General features: G+C 43.9%; 1 protein-coding gene and 2 long non-coding RNA genes across 3 annotated transcripts; 2 read left to right on the top strand and 1 right to left on the bottom strand.

Moving 5' to 3' along the window:
* Positions 1–108: 108 nt before the first annotated feature.
* On the bottom strand, positions 109–13,693 carry LOC117760512. The gene is made up of 3 exons (XR_004613687.1): positions 13,568–13,693; positions 6,421–6,427; positions 109–146 (listed from the first exon to the last, which is right to left on the bottom strand). It is a non-coding gene; the product is annotated as an uncharacterized LOC117760512 (long non-coding RNA).
* On the top strand, positions 1,857–11,824 carry zmat3 (zinc finger, matrin-type 3). Its single transcript, XM_034583594.1, has 6 exons — positions 1,857–2,074; positions 6,181–6,911; positions 6,996–7,136; positions 7,804–7,970; positions 8,074–8,177; positions 11,353–11,824. Exons 1-6 carry the CDS (start codon positions 1,954–1,956, stop codon positions 11,559–11,561), a joined length of 1,473 nt encoding a protein of 490 aa, XP_034439485.1. The 5' UTR covers positions 1,857–1,953; the 3' UTR covers positions 11,562–11,824.
* Positions 13,694–15,470: 1,777 nt separating the features above from the next.
* LOC117760510 lies at positions 15,471–16,755 on the top strand. The gene is made up of 2 exons (XR_004613686.1): positions 15,471–16,234; positions 16,268–16,755. It is a non-coding gene; the product is annotated as an uncharacterized LOC117760510 (long non-coding RNA).
* Positions 16,756–19,030: the final 2,275 nt, after the last annotated feature.

Below are 19,030 nucleotides of genomic sequence, written 5' to 3'. Positions count from 1 at the left end.
CACACACACACACACACATACATATACACACGCACACACACACGCACACACACATAAACACTTACACACCCACTCACATACACGTATACACCTACACGCATACAGACACACACACACACACACACACACACACACACACACACACACTTGGGCCATTCATTGTGGACAGTAACCAAAACCTAACCCCTAACCTTAACCATAACCAATTCATTACTAACCTTAACCTTAACCAATTCATTACTAACCTTAACCTTCACCTAAACCTGATTCTAACCCTCAAACAGCCCTTTGAATTTGTGAGGATCAGCCAAAATGTCCTCACAATGATGGTATTGAACCAAAATTGGCCCTCATAACTATAGATAGACACACACACACACACACACACACACACACTAACCCTAGGATTTTGCATTGACTTCCATTCATTGTGGACAGTAACCAAAACCTAACCCCTAACCTTAACCATAATCAATTCATAACTAACCCTAACCTTAACCTAACCTCAACCAGGACCTGAGAAATTAAGTTCTGCCCCAATGATCCCATCAGTGTTTATAAAGCCCTGAGGTCCCCACAGAGGTGACAAACATTAACACACACACTTGTCTCTCCATAGTTGTGAGGACACTCGTTGGCATAATGCATTCCCTGGTCCCTTACCCTAACCTTAAAGGGATAGTTCACCGAAAAAAATTAAAATTCACTCAATATCTACTCCCCACTATGCCGATGGAGGGGAAGTGTTTGAGTCCACAAAACACGTTTTTGAGTCTCAGGGGTAAACAGTGGTGCAGCAGAATCCAGTGAAATTGAAGTAACTGGGGATCGATTCTTCAAACAGAAAAAACAACAGAAAAATACCTAAATGTCGTCTGATATCCTGGAGCAGCGTTCACGCACACAGACATCGCACAAGCTCACACCTCCATGCTTACGTTTGAAGGAGTGGTCACCATTTACTTCAGTTGTATTGGATTTGGCTGCAGTGCTGTTTACCCCTGAGACTCCAAAAGTGTTTTGTGCACTCTTCACCCAATCCCTCCATCGGCATAGTGGTTAGGGTTAGTTTGTATATGAATAGAGTCAGTGAAGTGAAATAGAGTTAGGGTTAGTGAATCTGTAAATAAGCGGACGAGAAACTGGAAGACACTCAACACCAGGATAGACAATCCACCGCCACTTGCATTTCGGCGGTGTGATTGCAGCGCGACTCACACACACACCTATGCACAGCTACGAATGCTCGGCCCTGTGCGTAGGCTACGTACGTAACTATGGCATAGCTTTGACTCAGAGGGGCAATCAGCCATTCTCAGGGGGCCCCCTCAGCTTGGGGCCCCCTGAGAATGGCTGATTGCATCCTTTGCTCACCCTGTTGCCCTGTTGCCCCACCCTGTTGCAACGCCCCTGTAGTAGCCTATACTCCCAAAACCTTATCACAACCTTTCTTGCACTTACATACTTTATGTCTCAGGTTGTTTGATTCCCCATCTTTAATCCTGTCTTCAGATCACATGAACTCTTCCAGTACAAAGCCTCACCGGTGGTTCACCCTGCAGCTTTGAGGCTCGTAAACAGGCAGTAGTAATGATGGGAGTGCAACACTGAGGTGCAACATATTTATTCAATGTGTCATGATTTACCACCCATGCAAATCAGCAGCGGTGGCATCGGAAGTGGACTGTACCAAGAAGAAGGGGCGCACTGGAGCAGGGAGCCTCCGCAGGGGCTTCACCCCGGAGGGGGAAAAGTTACCATGTGGAAATATGTAGATATAAAACCACGAATGCATATTTTGTAATGAGTCACTGTCTTTATTTGACGGTGACTCGATGTGTCTGTGCTCCTCCTGCCTGTGGGGAACACCCCTCCGGTGAGAGGCGCAGTGTCCGAGCCGCTGTCATCCTCCTGCTCTGGAGGAGCAGAAGTTGTCGGAGGGATGTGAGTGCGATGATGCAGCTGAAGAGCGGGGATGCAGCGTACTACCACAGCGCAGAATACTGCAGGAATTACACCTCACCGCCCACCGTCAGCTACGGCCACTGCAGCCATTATCTGCCCCGGCTCCCAGGTAAGAAGAGGAGAGACAAGGGGTCTCCACCATCAGCGGGGTTTGGGCTTCTAGTGTGCAGGGATGCAGAAACCCCAGAAACCAGGGGGAATCAGAGATGAACGTGGATGTGGAAGCTGTGGATGTTTGCTGGCATCCACATTGAGGTGTAGGGGGGGGTGGTGCACCAGCTTCCATCCTGCGCAGCTTTGTGGTGCATGGATGCTGCCGTGCAAAAAAAAAAAAAAAATCAGGGGGGTCGAGATACTCGCATGGTGTCTTGCACTGTGCAGTGGAAAAGCAGCTCAGGTCCGAGTCTTGACTTGTAACATGAAGCAGCCTCAGTGTTCACTCTCTCTATCTGTCAAGCTGCGTCCCTCCGGTCATAACAGGTGAAGAAATAGAAACTGAGTCATTGCTGCTCCCTTCCATCCACCCCGTGCACCGCACAGCTGATGGTGACATGTGGGAATTACACAAAGAGCGTTGTCTCCATTGCACGGATGATAAAACTGGATTTCCTGGTGGTTTATTAGAGATCTTAGGTCGATACGTGCCATGGATATTAAGCCAAAGCATTCAGATTAGTAGTATGAGGTTGATCAGTGCACCTGGTAGTAATCCTGTTGGTTAATCTTCATCATCTTTACTCATATTCCAGCTTCCATCGTTGTGAAGTACTTGGAAATTCAATGCACATGTTTTATTTAGATTTACACTTTTATTCACATGCATTTATCAGTGTTCGATGTATGCTGTCATTTCTATAAGGTTGCAAGAGGTGGGTACATCCTAGACAGGACAAAATTATGTATTAACATGGGAGCATATCAAGGAACTTTGGGGCCCTCAGGCAAAATGAACCTGATGAAAGGGTCCTAACACCACCCCCCCACCAAAAAAGAAAAGAAGATACCAAACCCCGTCATTCCAATCTTCGAGAAACAATTATTCCAGTATCAAAAATGATGAGCAAAGTGCAAACGCATTTCTAAAACACAAAATATTTGTTGAATTAAACTTCTCAATCGTGATTAAATACCTCTGCGTGCAACATCAATTATCTCAAGACAATATCTTTAACTCTTTTGAAGTCACGATTGGCTTTTGTCAGTGGTTTTTAAGACCTAATCCGTTATTAAAGGAAACAAACTTTGGATGAAACATAACAACAACTGCAGCTCTAAATATACACATGTCTATTTCCCACCAGGACATAGCTTTTCAAAAGTGAGATGTCTACTGAGTTGTTTACTAATCAATAATAGTAATAGCAGCCTAATGCAGAGCCCACATGTGTTTGAAGGAAACCACCACTCACTTTATGTTAATTATTAAAGTTGATCCCACTGCTCCATACGAGGAGAGATTTGAGCTGCTGCGATAATAGTAGAAGCTATAGGCTCCACTCTAATGGTCCAGATACGTCAATTACTAAGTACAAGACAGATATATTTGTTCCTCTGCTGCTTCCTGCGCTCGTCCACTGTCCAGTGAAGCAGATGGAATAGGAGGCATGTGCTTCTCATTGCTCTATAATTGATGTGATACAACAGAGTACGGCGAGAGGAACTCTAGAGAAAATGAACACTTGGCCTATTTAGAGATTCTTGATGGAGGCCATGAGATTATCAGGCCCCGGGACAGAAGCTGTTTTGTGGCTCAGCCTTAATACAGTAAACCGAGAAGGTTTGAGCCAAGCAGAAAAGGGAAAATAAATCTGATGACTTTATGAATAACTCCTGCTTTAAAGTTATTTTCCCAACTCTGGCGGATTCATGTAAGACTTTTGAGAACACTATCTCTCGACAACACTACTGTGTCGGGATAACTCGCCGCCTTGTACCTCAGGGCGACATGACACAAGCCAGATTTTGACTTGCAAAGTTGACTGTGTCAGCTCCAAAACCTCCAAGTGCAGAACAGCAGCGTCTTTTTCGTTTTTGACTTTGCAGCAAGGTCCACTGCTGTGAACAGACATGTGTGATGCATCTCTGTGGACTGGACCCTTTGGATCTGGGTCTCTGAGGAGAGGGTGTTCTGTACATTCAGTTCAAGTTCACATTGTAGCTATGAAAATATCACATAAGGTAATGTTATCAAGTAAATAAACAGCTTATTTTAACGTAATGTACATGCAGTATGTAGTAATACAGTCGTATATATAATGTGTGATACAAATACACTAGATGGACGACATGACAGCTCCCTTAAGGAAAGCCAAAGCGTTTCAATCGCCCCCTGATGGCTGGCATGCTACATAGGTCCTAAACCCCGCCTCCTCCATGTTAGCAGATGGGATATGGGCCAGATTGAACGTCCAATACATTTTTATCACACGTGGTTTCTGTAGTGTCCATTTTTTTGGTTTTAAAGAGTTATTTGTTGACAAACGTCACGATTTGACAGCGAATGGTCAACTGCTCCATCCTCCATCGCTGCTGCGCTGACTCTGGCTCCAAATGTGGTCATCAAGCTGGTAGAGGCTTGGTTTCTGGATAGTGGGAGGAAGTGGACACATGTCATCCATCTTTATCTACAGCCACCATGCACAGCGTGTTCCCGGAAACGACTTAATGAATCATATCAATCAAACAGGCTCGGCTCTGCTGCAGTGAAATGCTGCGCAGGCCGTTTCTATTGAGGTCAAAGGTTTCTCATGAGGCTGCTGCCACCGATGTGCAGTGGGTGGAGCTGGATTGGTGGACCTGCTTCTTTATGACACTAATGCTGAGCTACTTATTGGTCTCATCCAACACCAACAGCAAAAAGAGCAGAGATATACTGAAAATATATTTTTGTTAGAACCTTTCGACCCCTTTATTTTAATCATAATCCGTTCCTTACTTCAGTACTGAAGCCGTCGTTGTTGTGGTGTTTCTGTCACAGATCAACTTCCACATGAGAGGTGTGCTGTCTTCTTGTGGATTTTCTTTTTGATGAAGCTTGAGTATCTGTCAGAGCTGCTTCTCTTTGTCCCCTTAATGCTCACTCAGCCCCTCGGTTTATCACAAGTAAATAACTGTTGCTCCGCTCAGAGGATGCCAGAGAAAATGTCCTTAAAAGCAGCTCCCAAGAAGAGCAAATGTAAAAAGCTTCCATTATGTTAAAACAGCACACAATGTCCTTAAGCAGTGAATCTTAATGAAAACAGTGAATTTATTCCTTAACTACTATATAAACAACAGATCCCGCTCTGCTGACAGTCTAATTTTGCTGCTGACATTACTATAAGGTCAGAGCCTTGTCCAGCATACCTTTACACTGAGGTCAGTCAGGCCAGGTGACGGACAGCCAGCCACTCGACAGACACACGGACAACTAGCAGCAGTCGGAAACACAAACACCCCCGGGTGTTATTTTGGGTCCGTGAATCACTGCCGTTGGGCGTCCGATTGGATTCCAGATGAAAGCTTGCAGCACAGTGAGGTTTGACACAGCTGTTGGCCTATTACTCGCGCACGTACACGCACACATACATAAAGAGGAGCATCAGAGTGGTGCAGAGGAACACAACCATTTGTGTATATGCATGCACAAACATAAACACACACACACTGTATAAACCTATTCGAGCGTCACATTTCATCTCTTCATCTCCATCTGATCTCTTATGATGAGAGAGGCTCGAGGATTTTATTCTAACTCTGTGTGTGTGTGTGTCTGTGTGTGTGCACATGCAAGTGGACGTAACGTCCCGCGTTCATGCCTGCTGGCGCTGCAGGATCAGCCTAATCTTTCTGATGCCCACTGAAGCTCCTCTGTCCGAGAATGTGTTTCCATTCGCCCATCTCTTTATATTTGTCCGGGCCTCAGGGCTCCAAGTGTCCCTTAGTGTCACTGTGCATTTGTCATTGGATTTTTCGTGGTTATGTTAAATGATCGCAGTATTCACGTCAATCTGCAGTAGCTGAAGCGTTATCAACAGTCTGACCCAGTGCAATGCATAAAATAATGTTGCAACACTTTCCTTTGCCAATGAAGAGCTGGAGGATACATCCTACTTCTGATTAATAGAAAACATATTTACAGATCTCAATTAAATTGTCTTAAATTTCAAATTGTCTCGCTTCGTAACGACTCCACCAGCTTAGTCCGAACTTGTGTATTTTCTGCTGCGTCCACAGGGCCTGAGAACATGTTGAAGCCTCCCCTGAGTCTCTTCAGCCACCCCCAGCAGCCTTTCCACCACATGGACGCCCTGCACCAGCTGGGGCCTCCACCTATGGCACCTACGCAGCCACTCGGCCCACCACCCATGGCCCCGGCTCAGGCAATTGGACCCCCAACTATGGCTCTCTCCCAGACTCTAGGGCCCCCTCCCATAAGTGCTACTCACCCATTAAGGCCTCCCCACATTACCCCACCACACAGCTTAGGCCCCCCTCCAATGGTGCCAGCTCAGCCTTTGGGACCTCCACCCTTGCCACACACCATGGGGCCCCCACATGTAGATCACACACAAGCGATAGTGCCTCCAACCATGGACCTCACACAGCCATTAGGGCCTCCACCTTTGAACCATGCACAAGCGCTGGTGCCACCACCTGTAGTGGCGCCCGGAGCTGGCAGATTCTCCCTCCCTCCCAGCCCTCTGTTGTCCCCTCCTGCTCCGGGCCCAGATCCCTCACAGCTGCCCCCACGGCCCCCAGGTCCAACCCTCATCCCATCCGGCCTCATCCCCTGTCATCTCCCTGGTCAGGCAGCCCCAGCCGGTGAGCAGCCCCAGGACGAGGGCTCTCCGCTGGGGATGGAGGAGCAGGAGGACATGGGGCTGGAGGAACTGTGCAAACCGCTGTACTGTAAACTCTGCAATGTTACACTGAACTCCGCTCAGCAGGCACAGGCTCACTACCAGGTCAGTGGAAATACACATTTACACATGCAGCAGATGTAGCACATTCGTACACATATAATTATATCTCTTTATCTGTCTGTCCAGGGGAAGAACCACAGTAAAAAGTTGAGGAATTTCTACGCTGGCAGTCAACAGCCACCAGCGATTAGGATCCCAGAGGTCCTTGATGCAGCGGGCCAGACAGCCCTCAACTCAGGATCCACAGACAGTGACACAGGCAGACAGGTCAGACTCAGCAACACAACGTTACACTTTTAGTTTGGGAGGTGGGCGAGCTGCTGCCGAAGTGACTGATGTGCTGATGGAGGTCGTTTCCCTCTGAGGAGTTGGTCAGGAACTGCTGAGTCACTCTGCTTCATTTCCTTATCTTCTTACCACTGAGGAATTTACTGTCTGTTCTCAGTCTAAACGCACTTTGAAAAGAAAATACAAACTTTCTCTGACTCGTTTTGTCTGGTTGGTGCCACCAGAAGTTAAATCTGACGTCCATTTAAATGCAAGAACTTTTGTAATTAAATAATAAAGGAGGTGGATGTCGAATTAGCATTAGGAGATATACTTAAATGAAACTATTGTATATTATGCATTTTACAGTAAAGGTATAAATTCTTAGACTTTCATCGTGTTGTTGAAGTTCGACCACTGTGCTTGTGTTTCTGTCCCTGGTGTTGACTTTGAATAAAGAAAGCAAACATAGAAACCAATAATAAGTTTAGTAAAATGTACAAAACAGGGAATTTTTTCTAGGCCTGTGCTTTTTGCTCGTCACTGAAATTGAATGTCTTTGGACTTTAGTACGTTTGTACTAGATTGAAAATCTAAGGAATTCCTTGCAGTCCTCCCACCTCCCTTCCCTTCTCTCAGTATGCACTGCTTTGTCCCGTGTCCTCAGGCGCTGTACAAGGGGGCGACTCGGGTCATCTTGGCCACAGAGAACGACTACTGTAAGCTGTGTGACGCCTCTTTCAGCTCACCGGCAGTTGCACAGGCTCACTACCAGGGCAAGAACCACGCCAAGAAACTAAGGCTCGCAGAGGCCCAGCAGAATTCCAATAACATGTAGGTTTGGGCAAAGATATATACGCCCATCCTCATTCTACTTGGTGCAGATATACTGTATGTTACTCAGGAAACTTAATCAGTGATTTTCACTCTGTTACAGGGAAGGCAGCAATGAGGCGGCCGCAAGAAGAAACCGGAAAGATGGCAGCGAATACAAACTGGTGAAGAACCGCCGCAGCCCACAGCTACCGGCCGCCATGCCAGGTAACATATCAAGAAAATGAAAAATCACTGAGGTATATACTGTATATTATATAATATGGGGCAAAAAAAACAATTTCATAAACATATGGTGGGATTAACATCATCATGGCATCACCGTGAAGTCAGAAGATGACGTCATAGAGTTAAGTCACTTTTGCAACCAAGAAAATTCATCACATACATCATATGGATGAATATGAATTATGTCATGATGACATCATTGTGGAATCTATGATATGATATAAAACATTAGCATTGCTTGATATAAAACATTAGCATTGCTTGATTGGTGTATGGTGTATATGCACCATGTCTGCAGGGTGTACATCACGCCTCGCTGGCTTCTACATGAATCCACCAGTCGGCACTAACACTGTGCAGCATGGTGAGCAACTGCACAACCATTGGGCCTCTAGCACTTCAGACTGGATTTTTTCCCCCAGCATAAAATGTGATATAATCCATAAAATTCTCTGCACATATGCACTATATATTCTGTCCGGGGCGTTTGGCTGCCCAGCGTCTCATCCTCGACTCCAGAAGCCGAGCTGTAATGAACACCCCTGGGGCAGAGAGAGAGAGAGGGAAGAAAACCAGAAGCAGTTCTTCTCCCATATACTGATGACGGGAGACGTCAGTGAAATAAGCTTCTGCAGCTTAGTTAGAACGACACCGAAAATAATTTGTGTTATTTTTAGGACAAGACGATAACATTAGGAACCTCTACGCTGAAAATAAACATATTTAGGGGTATTATGAAAAGTCAGCGTCACTTTATTGGCTTGTTTCAGCGCTCTCTCTCTCTCTCTCTCTCCCAGTAATTGCACAATAGTAATAAGTGAAATGGTTCCACTAAGGCCCAACAGTCCCCTCATGGTGTTTAATCAACTTTCACACACTCATAGTAATCAATCCCCTAAACATGCTTTTTTCATCAAGAATCATAAATGAATCCCTGAAAAATAAGTGAAAATGTCAAAAAAAACATTCTGTGTTGCAAAGTAAAAATAATTCCAGGATCTGCTCCGATGTGACGGCTTCTTCACTGAACTATTCCACATCCTTCCACCAAGTTTCATGCTTATCAGTCCAGTAGTTGATGTGTTATCAACAAACCAACCAGCAAACAAATGGAATGGGGTGAAAACATAACTTCCTTGGTGGAGGTTACAATAATACTACTACAATTACTACTAATACTACCATACTAATCATAAATAATAACAACAATATACTAATAATACATACTAATAATAATAATAATAACTTCATACTCAATAATCACCACACAACTGCATCACTTAACATTTCACCAGTGTCTCATCTGACCTACAGGCAGAAATACAACATTTGTATCTGAAAGCTTCCATTAGCCTGACCGTGTGTGTGTGTGTGTGTGTGTGTGTGTGTGTGTGTGTGTGTGTGTGTGTGTGTGTGTGTGTGTGTGTGTGTGTGTGTGTGTGTGTGTGTGTGTGTGTGTGTGTGTGTGTAAACAGATACACACGAGGTAATGTCAGACTCTGACGTCAAACAACCACTTCTCTCTCTCTCTGTCTTTCACTCTTTCTACAGGCAAAGACACCACATGTTAGCATGAAACAGCATAAATCACACTGTAGAGCCAATTCTCTTCCTCTCTCACTCCCTCTCTCTCATTCACTCTTTTCCTCTCTCACTCCCTCTCTCTCATTCACTCTTTTCCTCTCTCACTCCCTCTCTCTCATTCACTCTCTTCCTCTCTCACTCCCTCTCTCTCATTCACTCTCTTCCTCTCTCACTCCCTCTCTCTTATTCACTCTCTTCCTCTCTCACTCCCTCTCTCTTATTCACTCTCTTCCTCTCTCACTCCCTCTCTCTCATTCACTCTCTGCCTCTCTCACTCCCTCTCTCTCATTCACTCTCTTCCTCTCTCACTCCCTCTCTCTTATTCCCTCTCATCCTCTCTCACTCCCTCTCTCTCATTCACTCTTTTCCTCTCTCACTCCCTCTCTCTCATTCACTCTTTTCCTCTCTCACTCCCTCTCTCTCATTCCCTCTCTTCCTCTCTCACTCCCTCTCTCTCATTCACTCTTTTCCTCTCTCACTCCCTCTCTCTCATTCCCTCTCTTCCTCTCTCACTCCCTCTCTCTTATTCACTCTCTTCCTCTCTCACTCCCTCTCTCTCATTCACTCTCTTCCTCTCTCACTCCCTCTCTCTTATTCACTCTCTTCCTCTCTCACTCCCTCTCTCTCATTCACTCTCTGCCTCTCTCACTCCCTCTCTCTCATTCCCTCTCCTCACAACGTTGTGCAGATTTAATCAGTTTTCTTGATGGACAAACCCCAGAATAGTTGCACTTGCTCCTGCAGTTCACTCCTCACTGTCTTTTTTTATCTTTCTCCTCATCACCTTCTAGTTTCTCTGCCGTGTGAGGACACACACACGCACGCACGCACGCACGCACGCACGCACGCACGCACGCACGCACGCACGCACGCACACACACACACACACACACACACACACACACACACACACACACACACACACACACATTACAATTTTTCAATGTGTTGTAATCTCAGACGACTTTGTGTGTGATACTGATCTATTTTCAACATCAGACGTGAAGTGTAGCTTTGTGTTTGTCTCCAGCCTTCATGCTAATGTCAAAATACATATTCGATCAATCAAGTTAGGTGATCATTTGCAGTAATAAAAAAACACGACCTCCTCCATGTTAGTGGATGGGACATGGACCAAACTAAAAAGTACATGTCAAATTAACTTTTCTCTGAGATGATTTCTGTCATTATATTGAGTTTGTATCCGACTGTGTTCATGTCTCTTAAAAGGTTTGTTTTAATTAGTTATTCGACGATATAAAATCATCGTGATTGACAGCTGAGACAGACACGTGATTGGTTGGAGGGACCACAGATGACCTAAATCAAAAACAAGCCAACGTCAGTGGGATTCATTCTCGGCTGACCATGAATTAAGGATTTTCTGCTTTTGTCTCTCGTGTATTTTTGTAAATTGAATATTTTGGGGTTTGGAACCACAGGCCAGACAAAACAAGCATTTATCCGTTGTAGCCCTTCACCTCATATACTCTTAAACCTATTTTAAAGTTTCCTTCCAGCTGTCAGGAAAGAGAATTCAGCCAACCATCTCCTCTCTTTGTCCCTGCAGGGCCGTACTACAACCCCAGGCCGAGGCAGCGCATCCCCAGGGACTTGGCCATGTGTGTGACTCCCAGCGGACAGTTCTACTGCTCCATGTGCAACTGTGGTGCCGAGCAGGAGACGGACTTCAGGCAGCATCTGGAGAGCAAGCAGCACAAGGCTAAAGTGTCAGAGTTAAGATACCGCCACGAGATGGAGAACCTCGGCTACAGCTAAGGGACACGCGATGAGAGGGGGGTAAGAGAAGGGACAGAACGGGTGCAGGTGGCAAACACTGACCTGTGTTTAAGGGGTAATACTTAGTGAAGGAACCAGCCCAAATAGCCTCAAGAGCTTGTTGTAGTTCATTTGATTTATGGATCAGACACTTGACCTAATGCTCAAACACACAAAGCTATAATTGGCTTTGGAAATTTTTAATATCAGCCTTTAGAAACAAACCAGGCTGCAGGAAAGTGGTGAAAAGTGCAGCTTTCACCTGTTACGACCCTGAGGTCGTGTTCTTTGGTGAACGTGCTGTTATCTACTGAAAAAAGTAAAAATATATATCAAGGTACTGACTACAACCTTTAGTGACTGTTTCTGGTCAAGTTTCATCCAAGATCTTGAGTGGGTTGCTTCCTGAGAGGATACGGGGAAATGCAAATGAACTGCAAGTAAATCTTGAGCTTGTTGTGGCTGCAGGGAGCCGACGAGTGGAGCACAGGGACCTCCCAGGGCGAGAGGAGAGGACAAGGACAGACAGAGAGAGAGAGAGAGAGAACGCAAACTGTGGAAAACAGAGAAATTGTTGTTGAAAGTAAAAAGAAGGAGACGAGTGCAGCGGCGAACAAGGGAATGAATGAGCCCTGCAGGTGTTTTTATAGCAGGGACCACTCAGTGACCGCAGGTCACGAAAGAGAAAACCCAACATTTTATAACCTGATGCAGGCAATAAAATCCAAAGTACTATTTAAAACTAAAACAAAAGCACAATGAACATCACCTGGAAGAAACGGTGTTACACAAATCTGTTCGCCTTCGCCAACCTTTTACTTACCGGCCCTTTGGTGTGTTTCAGGCTAACGGCTGAGCCCTGCTTAGCTTCGTATGTGCCTTTAGTGGGAATAAGGCTAAAGAATTAACCTTGGCGAGCCATTCAGCAAATACAGTAGAAGCCAATCCACAGTGTCGATTGGGATTTTCTATATTCTCTGTCATCTTTCTTCTCGTTACACAAATCTCATGTAAATATCCTCAAATTTAATGAGTTGAAATATAGAATAAGTGAGTACAATAGATTCTTTGTTTAATGTTAGCCTGGTGTATATTGTAAATACTCATAATCTATTTATTAATTATCAGGAATCTTGTACAAAGTGTGCACTGATTGAATGTCTGCCCTGTGTGTGTGTGTGTGCGTGTGTGCGTGTGTGCGTGTGTGTGTGTGTGTGTGTGTGTGTGTGTGTGTGTGTGTGTGTGTATTTTACTGCAGGCCCCCTGTACCACTTGGATGGGGCCTTTGTTGAAAACGTAACTCTGGTACCATTCGTCTGTAGTGAAAAGCTGCTGGAGTCGAAGTTATTTCTGAAGCTGACACTAAAAAAACCTAAGTTGAGTCTTCGGCATCGTGATGAACCTGCAAACACTTTGAAAACTACTTTGTTGTCTTTAACTCCAAACTTCTAATTAGTTTGCAACTTAAATGAACGGTGCTGCTTGAAGAGAGCCGGTGAGTGTTTCTGGTTGTACGACATATCAAGTTAATCGTCCTGATCAATCTCGACTCCCAGAGGGGACGTTACTGAGGTTTTACTGAAGTGTGAAACGGCTGCAGAGGAGCAACACGCCTGCGTCTTCAGACAAATGCTTTTGTTTTCTTTTACCCTCGACGACCTGCTCAGCTTGTTCTGCAATATTTAACCAATCCTGAGAAGATCTTATTTTTTAGTCAAACATTTAATGAGTAAACGTGAGTAAAGTGCCTTTAACTCAACGGCATTCAAAGATAACAGTGACAAGGTCAAACAAATCTAAATTTATCTAGTGTATTAATAATCTGATTATTATCTACTGTAGCTACAAAATAATAATAATAATAAAGCTTGATTTATCAACCAAAGCCCCTTTTGAGAGTTAGGAAATGAGACTGAAAATAAAACAGATTAAACTAAATTTGGTTTTCCAACTTTTCCAGCATTACAGCAGTGCGTGCACACGTTTGTACATGTACACACACACACACACACTCCCACTTAATTCAATCAGTCAGGCCTGATTGAATTAAGTGGGAGTGTGTGTGTGTGCATATCCAGATGTGTTACAAGCAGCGTCCAGTGTTTGTGTGCGGTTGGTTGAGTTCACTGAGGCGAGAGGCAGCTGTTTACATCTCACATGTGTCTCCAGAGCACAAACACACACCTGATCACACACACGAGGACACTCAGGAGAATCGTACTGTGACAGCGGACTGCCGCGTTCAGGGATTTAAACATGTGAGGAAAAAGAAGAGGATGGGGAGTCAGAGAGGCAGAGGCAAACAAAGCAAAGAAAACAAAACCATTGGCTGCTTCATTAGCCCACCGTGTTCACACAGAGCAGAACAAAGAGGAGCTGGAGAAAGCAGAGCTGTAACCAAAGCTGTGGGCGAGGCCCAGTCGACGAGATCTTCCCATTAGACGGAGCTGCGGTCTCTCCTCCTCCTCCTCGGAGAAATAACACGCTTTGTCTTATATGAAAGTGCTGGTAGCATCAGCCTTCATTGTGCTGACAGGCTTCTTAATGCAGACACCTTCAGCTAGTGCATCAAATAATGTGCTTCACAGGAGATGAGGAGAAATGAACAGGCTCCTACAGACTTTGCTTAAAGACTCTTTAAGATACTGGAGACAGCATCGGGAAACCATTTGGGCTTCTGCTCCCATTGCTGCCCAATTAAAAAGTGGAAATCATCAACTGGAGACCCCTCGTTGCAGATTAGTTTGGACCTGATTTATGAGCAGCTCAACCAAAGATTGATTTTTCACATTCATTTTAACAAGGCTGGACAAGCTGTGCAGCTGCCACCGGGCCCCCAGGCGCCATTCAAATGCATCCAGTATCTTAGTATTTTCATTTCAAAGAAGAGAAAAGTCATAAAACATAAATGTGATTTTTTTTGGGTGTTGCAGGAATATTGTTTTCTTTCTAAATCATCTTGAGAGTCCTCAGATTTATCTTTTCTACCTTGAGGCCACTGCTCCAAACCATGAGGCATCAACAAGATCATAGTGATTCTAGATTGGTTTCATTTTGGGAAACACGTAAAAAATCTGTGCTCCTCCATCACAGTCAAAACAGTAAAAACACGGAAGAGCCCACAACACTGCATTTTTTATAGTATTCATGATTTTTAACCTTTGACCCAAAGCCTCCTGGATCGTTTGAAAGAGTTTCAAAGGGGAACAACTAAAAAACTATCAATCTAATGTCATTAATAATAATAATAAAACACGATTATTGACTCGACTCAAGAAAATCTTGAACCCAACAGGCTTTAAAGGAAAGAAAATGAAAGAGTCAGAAATATAATGGCAAACACATCTTATAGTAATAGAGTAAAACATGTCTAATCTCTGGTAAAACGTAAAATGTCTACACAACTAATTCAATATTGTTGCAGTGATTAAACCTTAAACGTCTGAATATATAATATATAATAATGGTTTAACAAATGTTTTAAGGCGTTAAAAACCACTGTGGTGAATAAAGGTATTTATACGATGAAAAGGTCAGTACCAGGTTCACAGTTGTATTATTTTCAATCAGGATTTTTATTAATAACACTCTAGATCACATTAATGCTTATAAACGGTCTGTTTAGCTGTTGTTTGGTCCGGTGACGTCTTTAAACCACTTCGGATTATTTTGTCTTTACCCGTTAGAGACTGTGATGGTCTATATTTAGAATATATAGATAATAATTGATTTCTCTGTTTTTAACTAACGCTGTAATTTGAACTCTGATAATGTTTCGGCACCACAAGTTAATGAGTTTGTGCTTTGCTGTAAATCACAGAGATGTATTATTACACATTTTTCACATATAATTCCGATGTTTCTACTGCTGAGAGAAAATGAAGATGTGAGGTGAGGGGTCGTTTGGAAATGTCTGTGCTGAATCTACAAAAAGGGCATTGGTCCGAATCACGAGTTTGCACTGAATATAAAAAGACACTGTTGTTATAAAGAGATTATAATTGTTTATTTCAAGTGAACGCTTTGCTACCATTGTTATCATTTGCCTCTTCGATGAGTTTTATCCCAATGTTTACAAGGTGAGGGGTCGGAGCTGTTAATGGACGTGTATCATATTTGTAAATGTGTGTTTCTCCGTGTGCTGCACCGCTGGACTGATCAGATCAGACCGGGGGGGGGGGGGGGAGATGGGCGACACTGTGAGGCCAAGTAGGAGAAAACGACACTGTAACCTGTGAGATGTAGCACAAACGAATATGAAAAATAATAATATACATACTCTGCAAGGAAATTAGACACAACTGATCAGAGTTTGACAAATAACGAAGAGACGATGGACCTTGTAAAGTTATTAGAGGACACGGTTTTAATGTCGTCATGTGGCTCTGTAGCTTTATGAGAATTGGTCCCAAAATGTCAAACATAGATCCTGAAATGATCTTCTCTTGCCTGCATGTATCATCATGTGCACGACGGCTACATTGGTTTCGAATGGCGTCACTCTTTTCAGAATATATGGAATGGCGAATGCTTGCCTTACGTAAAAGCCCTTGTATCCTTGTGTGCAGGCCACAGATTGTAAATAAAGATGGACGACGCGTCTCCACTTTGTCCCGTTTTATAAAAATGTAGCTCAAATATCCCGGATGCAGGATTTTGGACGCCATTTTGCAGTAGTGATCGTGGAGTGGGACCAAGGTGTTGAGGTCACGCCAATGTCGAGTCAATCATGATGTCTGGTCTGGGTTTTGAAGCATCGATCGACGAATTAACACCAAACTATCTGGAAAAATCTACATTTGAACAAACGATAATCATAATTATTTGTTTGGTCCATGTCCGATGCACTTACATGGAGGAGACGGCGTTTATGACCTATTCTGTAGCCAGCCACCAGGGGGCGATCAAGATGTTCTGGCTTCACTTTTTCGGGGAGCCGTCGTGTCGTCCATCTTTAATTACCGTCAGAATTCAGGACCCCACACCACTGTCAGGGGCCCCAGATATCTTCACAGTGCCCCCTGCAGGACAGTGTTCACTCCCTGTGAAAACCTCAGCACACTTCCTGTGCCTCTGAACAAAGTTGCCAATACACTGACTGATTGGAAACCTGGATGACTGACGCACTGATTTCTGTATCTTTGTGTGTGTGTGTGTGTGTGTGTGTGTTTTCTGATGAATAAACGTGCAGATGATCCAAACGACGGAGCTGATGTGATGATCATTACTGTGAATGGGTCTCATTTGTTCTCGCAGCGCTCCGGGGGAAATAAACATTCTGCTGGCTGATGCTGTTATTGACTCACGGGGAGAAGCTCTGTGCTGTTAACCATGATTAAGTCATTACTCCTGGTGTTACTCCTGCCCAGAAAACGGTTTCTCTGCCCCTTGCCTGTCAGCAGTATATATATATATATATACTGTTTATATATATATATACTGCTGACAGACAGATTGCTTGAAATGTGGTTTTCTGGCCTCAGGTTTAAAATCATTGTGATGATTCACAAACTTGGATTTCTGCCACTGGGTGGATCTTTTATATTTGTCAAGCAGAGACACGACGCTGCAAAGTGCCACCGTCTGCTGTTTCTACTACTGCTGACACTTTCATGAATGAATGCAGGTTATAAGGGTTTATATTTACTGTAGTTTTTTTTTACATTAATAATAATATAATAGAACTTAATATAATTTAATATATATAGCAAGAGCAAATGGGTAAAAAAGCAATAAGACAAACCGACTTCTGATTAAAAGCAATAAAATAATTGAAATAATGAAATAAAGCAATACAATAAATAAAAGTTAAAGGCCTTTTTATAATAAGATAATACTATACTACTGCTCCTTTGTGATCTCTGTATCTTGATATATATAATTCTTCTTCATAATTCCCATCCCTTAATTCTAAAGGTGCGTTATTGGTTTAAAATATAAAACATTTCTTATTTGCATGCATGAGTTTTTCATCCAGCTCATGATTCTTTGGACGCAGCAGTGAAAACCCTGATGGCTGGAGGGACAAAGGATTTCCAGAGGCGCTCGTCCTGCAGTGAGATCAGACGTCCACTGCAGTTTCTCCTTTGTCCAAGACGTTGTGCAGGGGATGGTGCACATTGTCCATGATGGCCTGCAGCTTTCTCACTGTGCATCCACACCACCAGGGTCCTCTTGATGAGCCCAGAGCCTTTTCACCAGCTTGTCCAGTCGCCCAGTGGACGTCATCTATTTTTTCATCAAGCATGATTTTAAAAAATGAGGCACATTTAGGGAACTGATATCTATGAGTGTGTAACTTGATGTTGTTTGATTGAATTCCAGGGAACCTTTGGGCCTTGGCGGCGGTTAAGGACTCATTCTGAGTGCCACTCTAGTTTCTTTTATATTTCCAGTCCTTTTTCACAACATCGGAGTGTGACTTTTTATTCACAGGCAACGTCATGTCTCGCATGTTGTCACAAAAAGCCTCATCAACCACAAAAACACATGGCGGCCCAGCTCCAGTTCTCTAGGCTCTGATAGAGGACTGTGGGTCATGAGGGCAAAAAGATGTTTAGACATTTATGGGGAAAATGATGACCCCTGTGAGGAAACTGGATTCTTTCCTGAACACACACACACACACACACACACACACACACACACACACACACACACACACACACACACCCTCAAAGAAAGACAACAAGAGAGCCGGGCCAGTGTTTCTTGGCTCGATATGAAAGACAGCTGTAGATTTCTGATCATGTCTCAGCAGCCCGGGGACATGTTGCAGTAACAGTGGTCTTTGTTCCACTGTTGTGACAGAACAGAGGAGGAAGGGAGGGAGACGCTTCCAAAACAGGAAGTCAGTCAGAGAGGATAGAAGCAAAATGACCCATAAACTGCCCCTTTTTTTTTCATATTTTATTTATGAAACTTCAGTTGTATAAAGAAGCAGCGCAGCTAAAAAAAAGACATGTAAACACACAAAAGAAGAATCTGCTCATGTAGAAAACAAATCAGCACCAACCGATAAATAGATATCTGCAAACCAGTGACCCACATACTCTCATATATGCACATTTAGTCCCTGCTTGAGAGATGAGACCAGAAAGGTTTCAGTGCAAAGTGAAGCTGCATCAGACCCGCTCCATGTTAGAGACTTCTGGAGGCCGGGGTCTTAAAAGAAGGCACATCATCATTTTTTCCAAAGGCTTTAAATATTATCTTTTTGTGATAACTACACCATATTGTAATTTGTTACGCTGAAAACGGGATGGAGCTAAAAGATGCCTGGTCCGGCAAAAAATAGAAAAAGTAAGGGTCTGGAGTGATATCACAGTTTGATGCTTCAGAGAAGAGGCGACACAGTGGTGCAGCGGGTTAGAACTGTCGCCTCACACAGCAAGAAGGTTCTGGGTTCATACCTGCAGACCGTCCCGGGCCTTTCTGTGTGGGGTTTGCATGTTCTCCAGTCTGTGTGT

Source organism: Hippoglossus hippoglossus, chromosome 4, assembly GCF_009819705.1.
Source record: "Hippoglossus hippoglossus isolate fHipHip1 chromosome 4, fHipHip1.pri, whole genome shotgun sequence".
NCBI lineage: Eukaryota > Metazoa > Chordata > Actinopteri > Pleuronectiformes > Pleuronectidae > Hippoglossus > Hippoglossus hippoglossus.
This window is presented reverse-complemented; position numbering and strand designations above follow the sequence as displayed.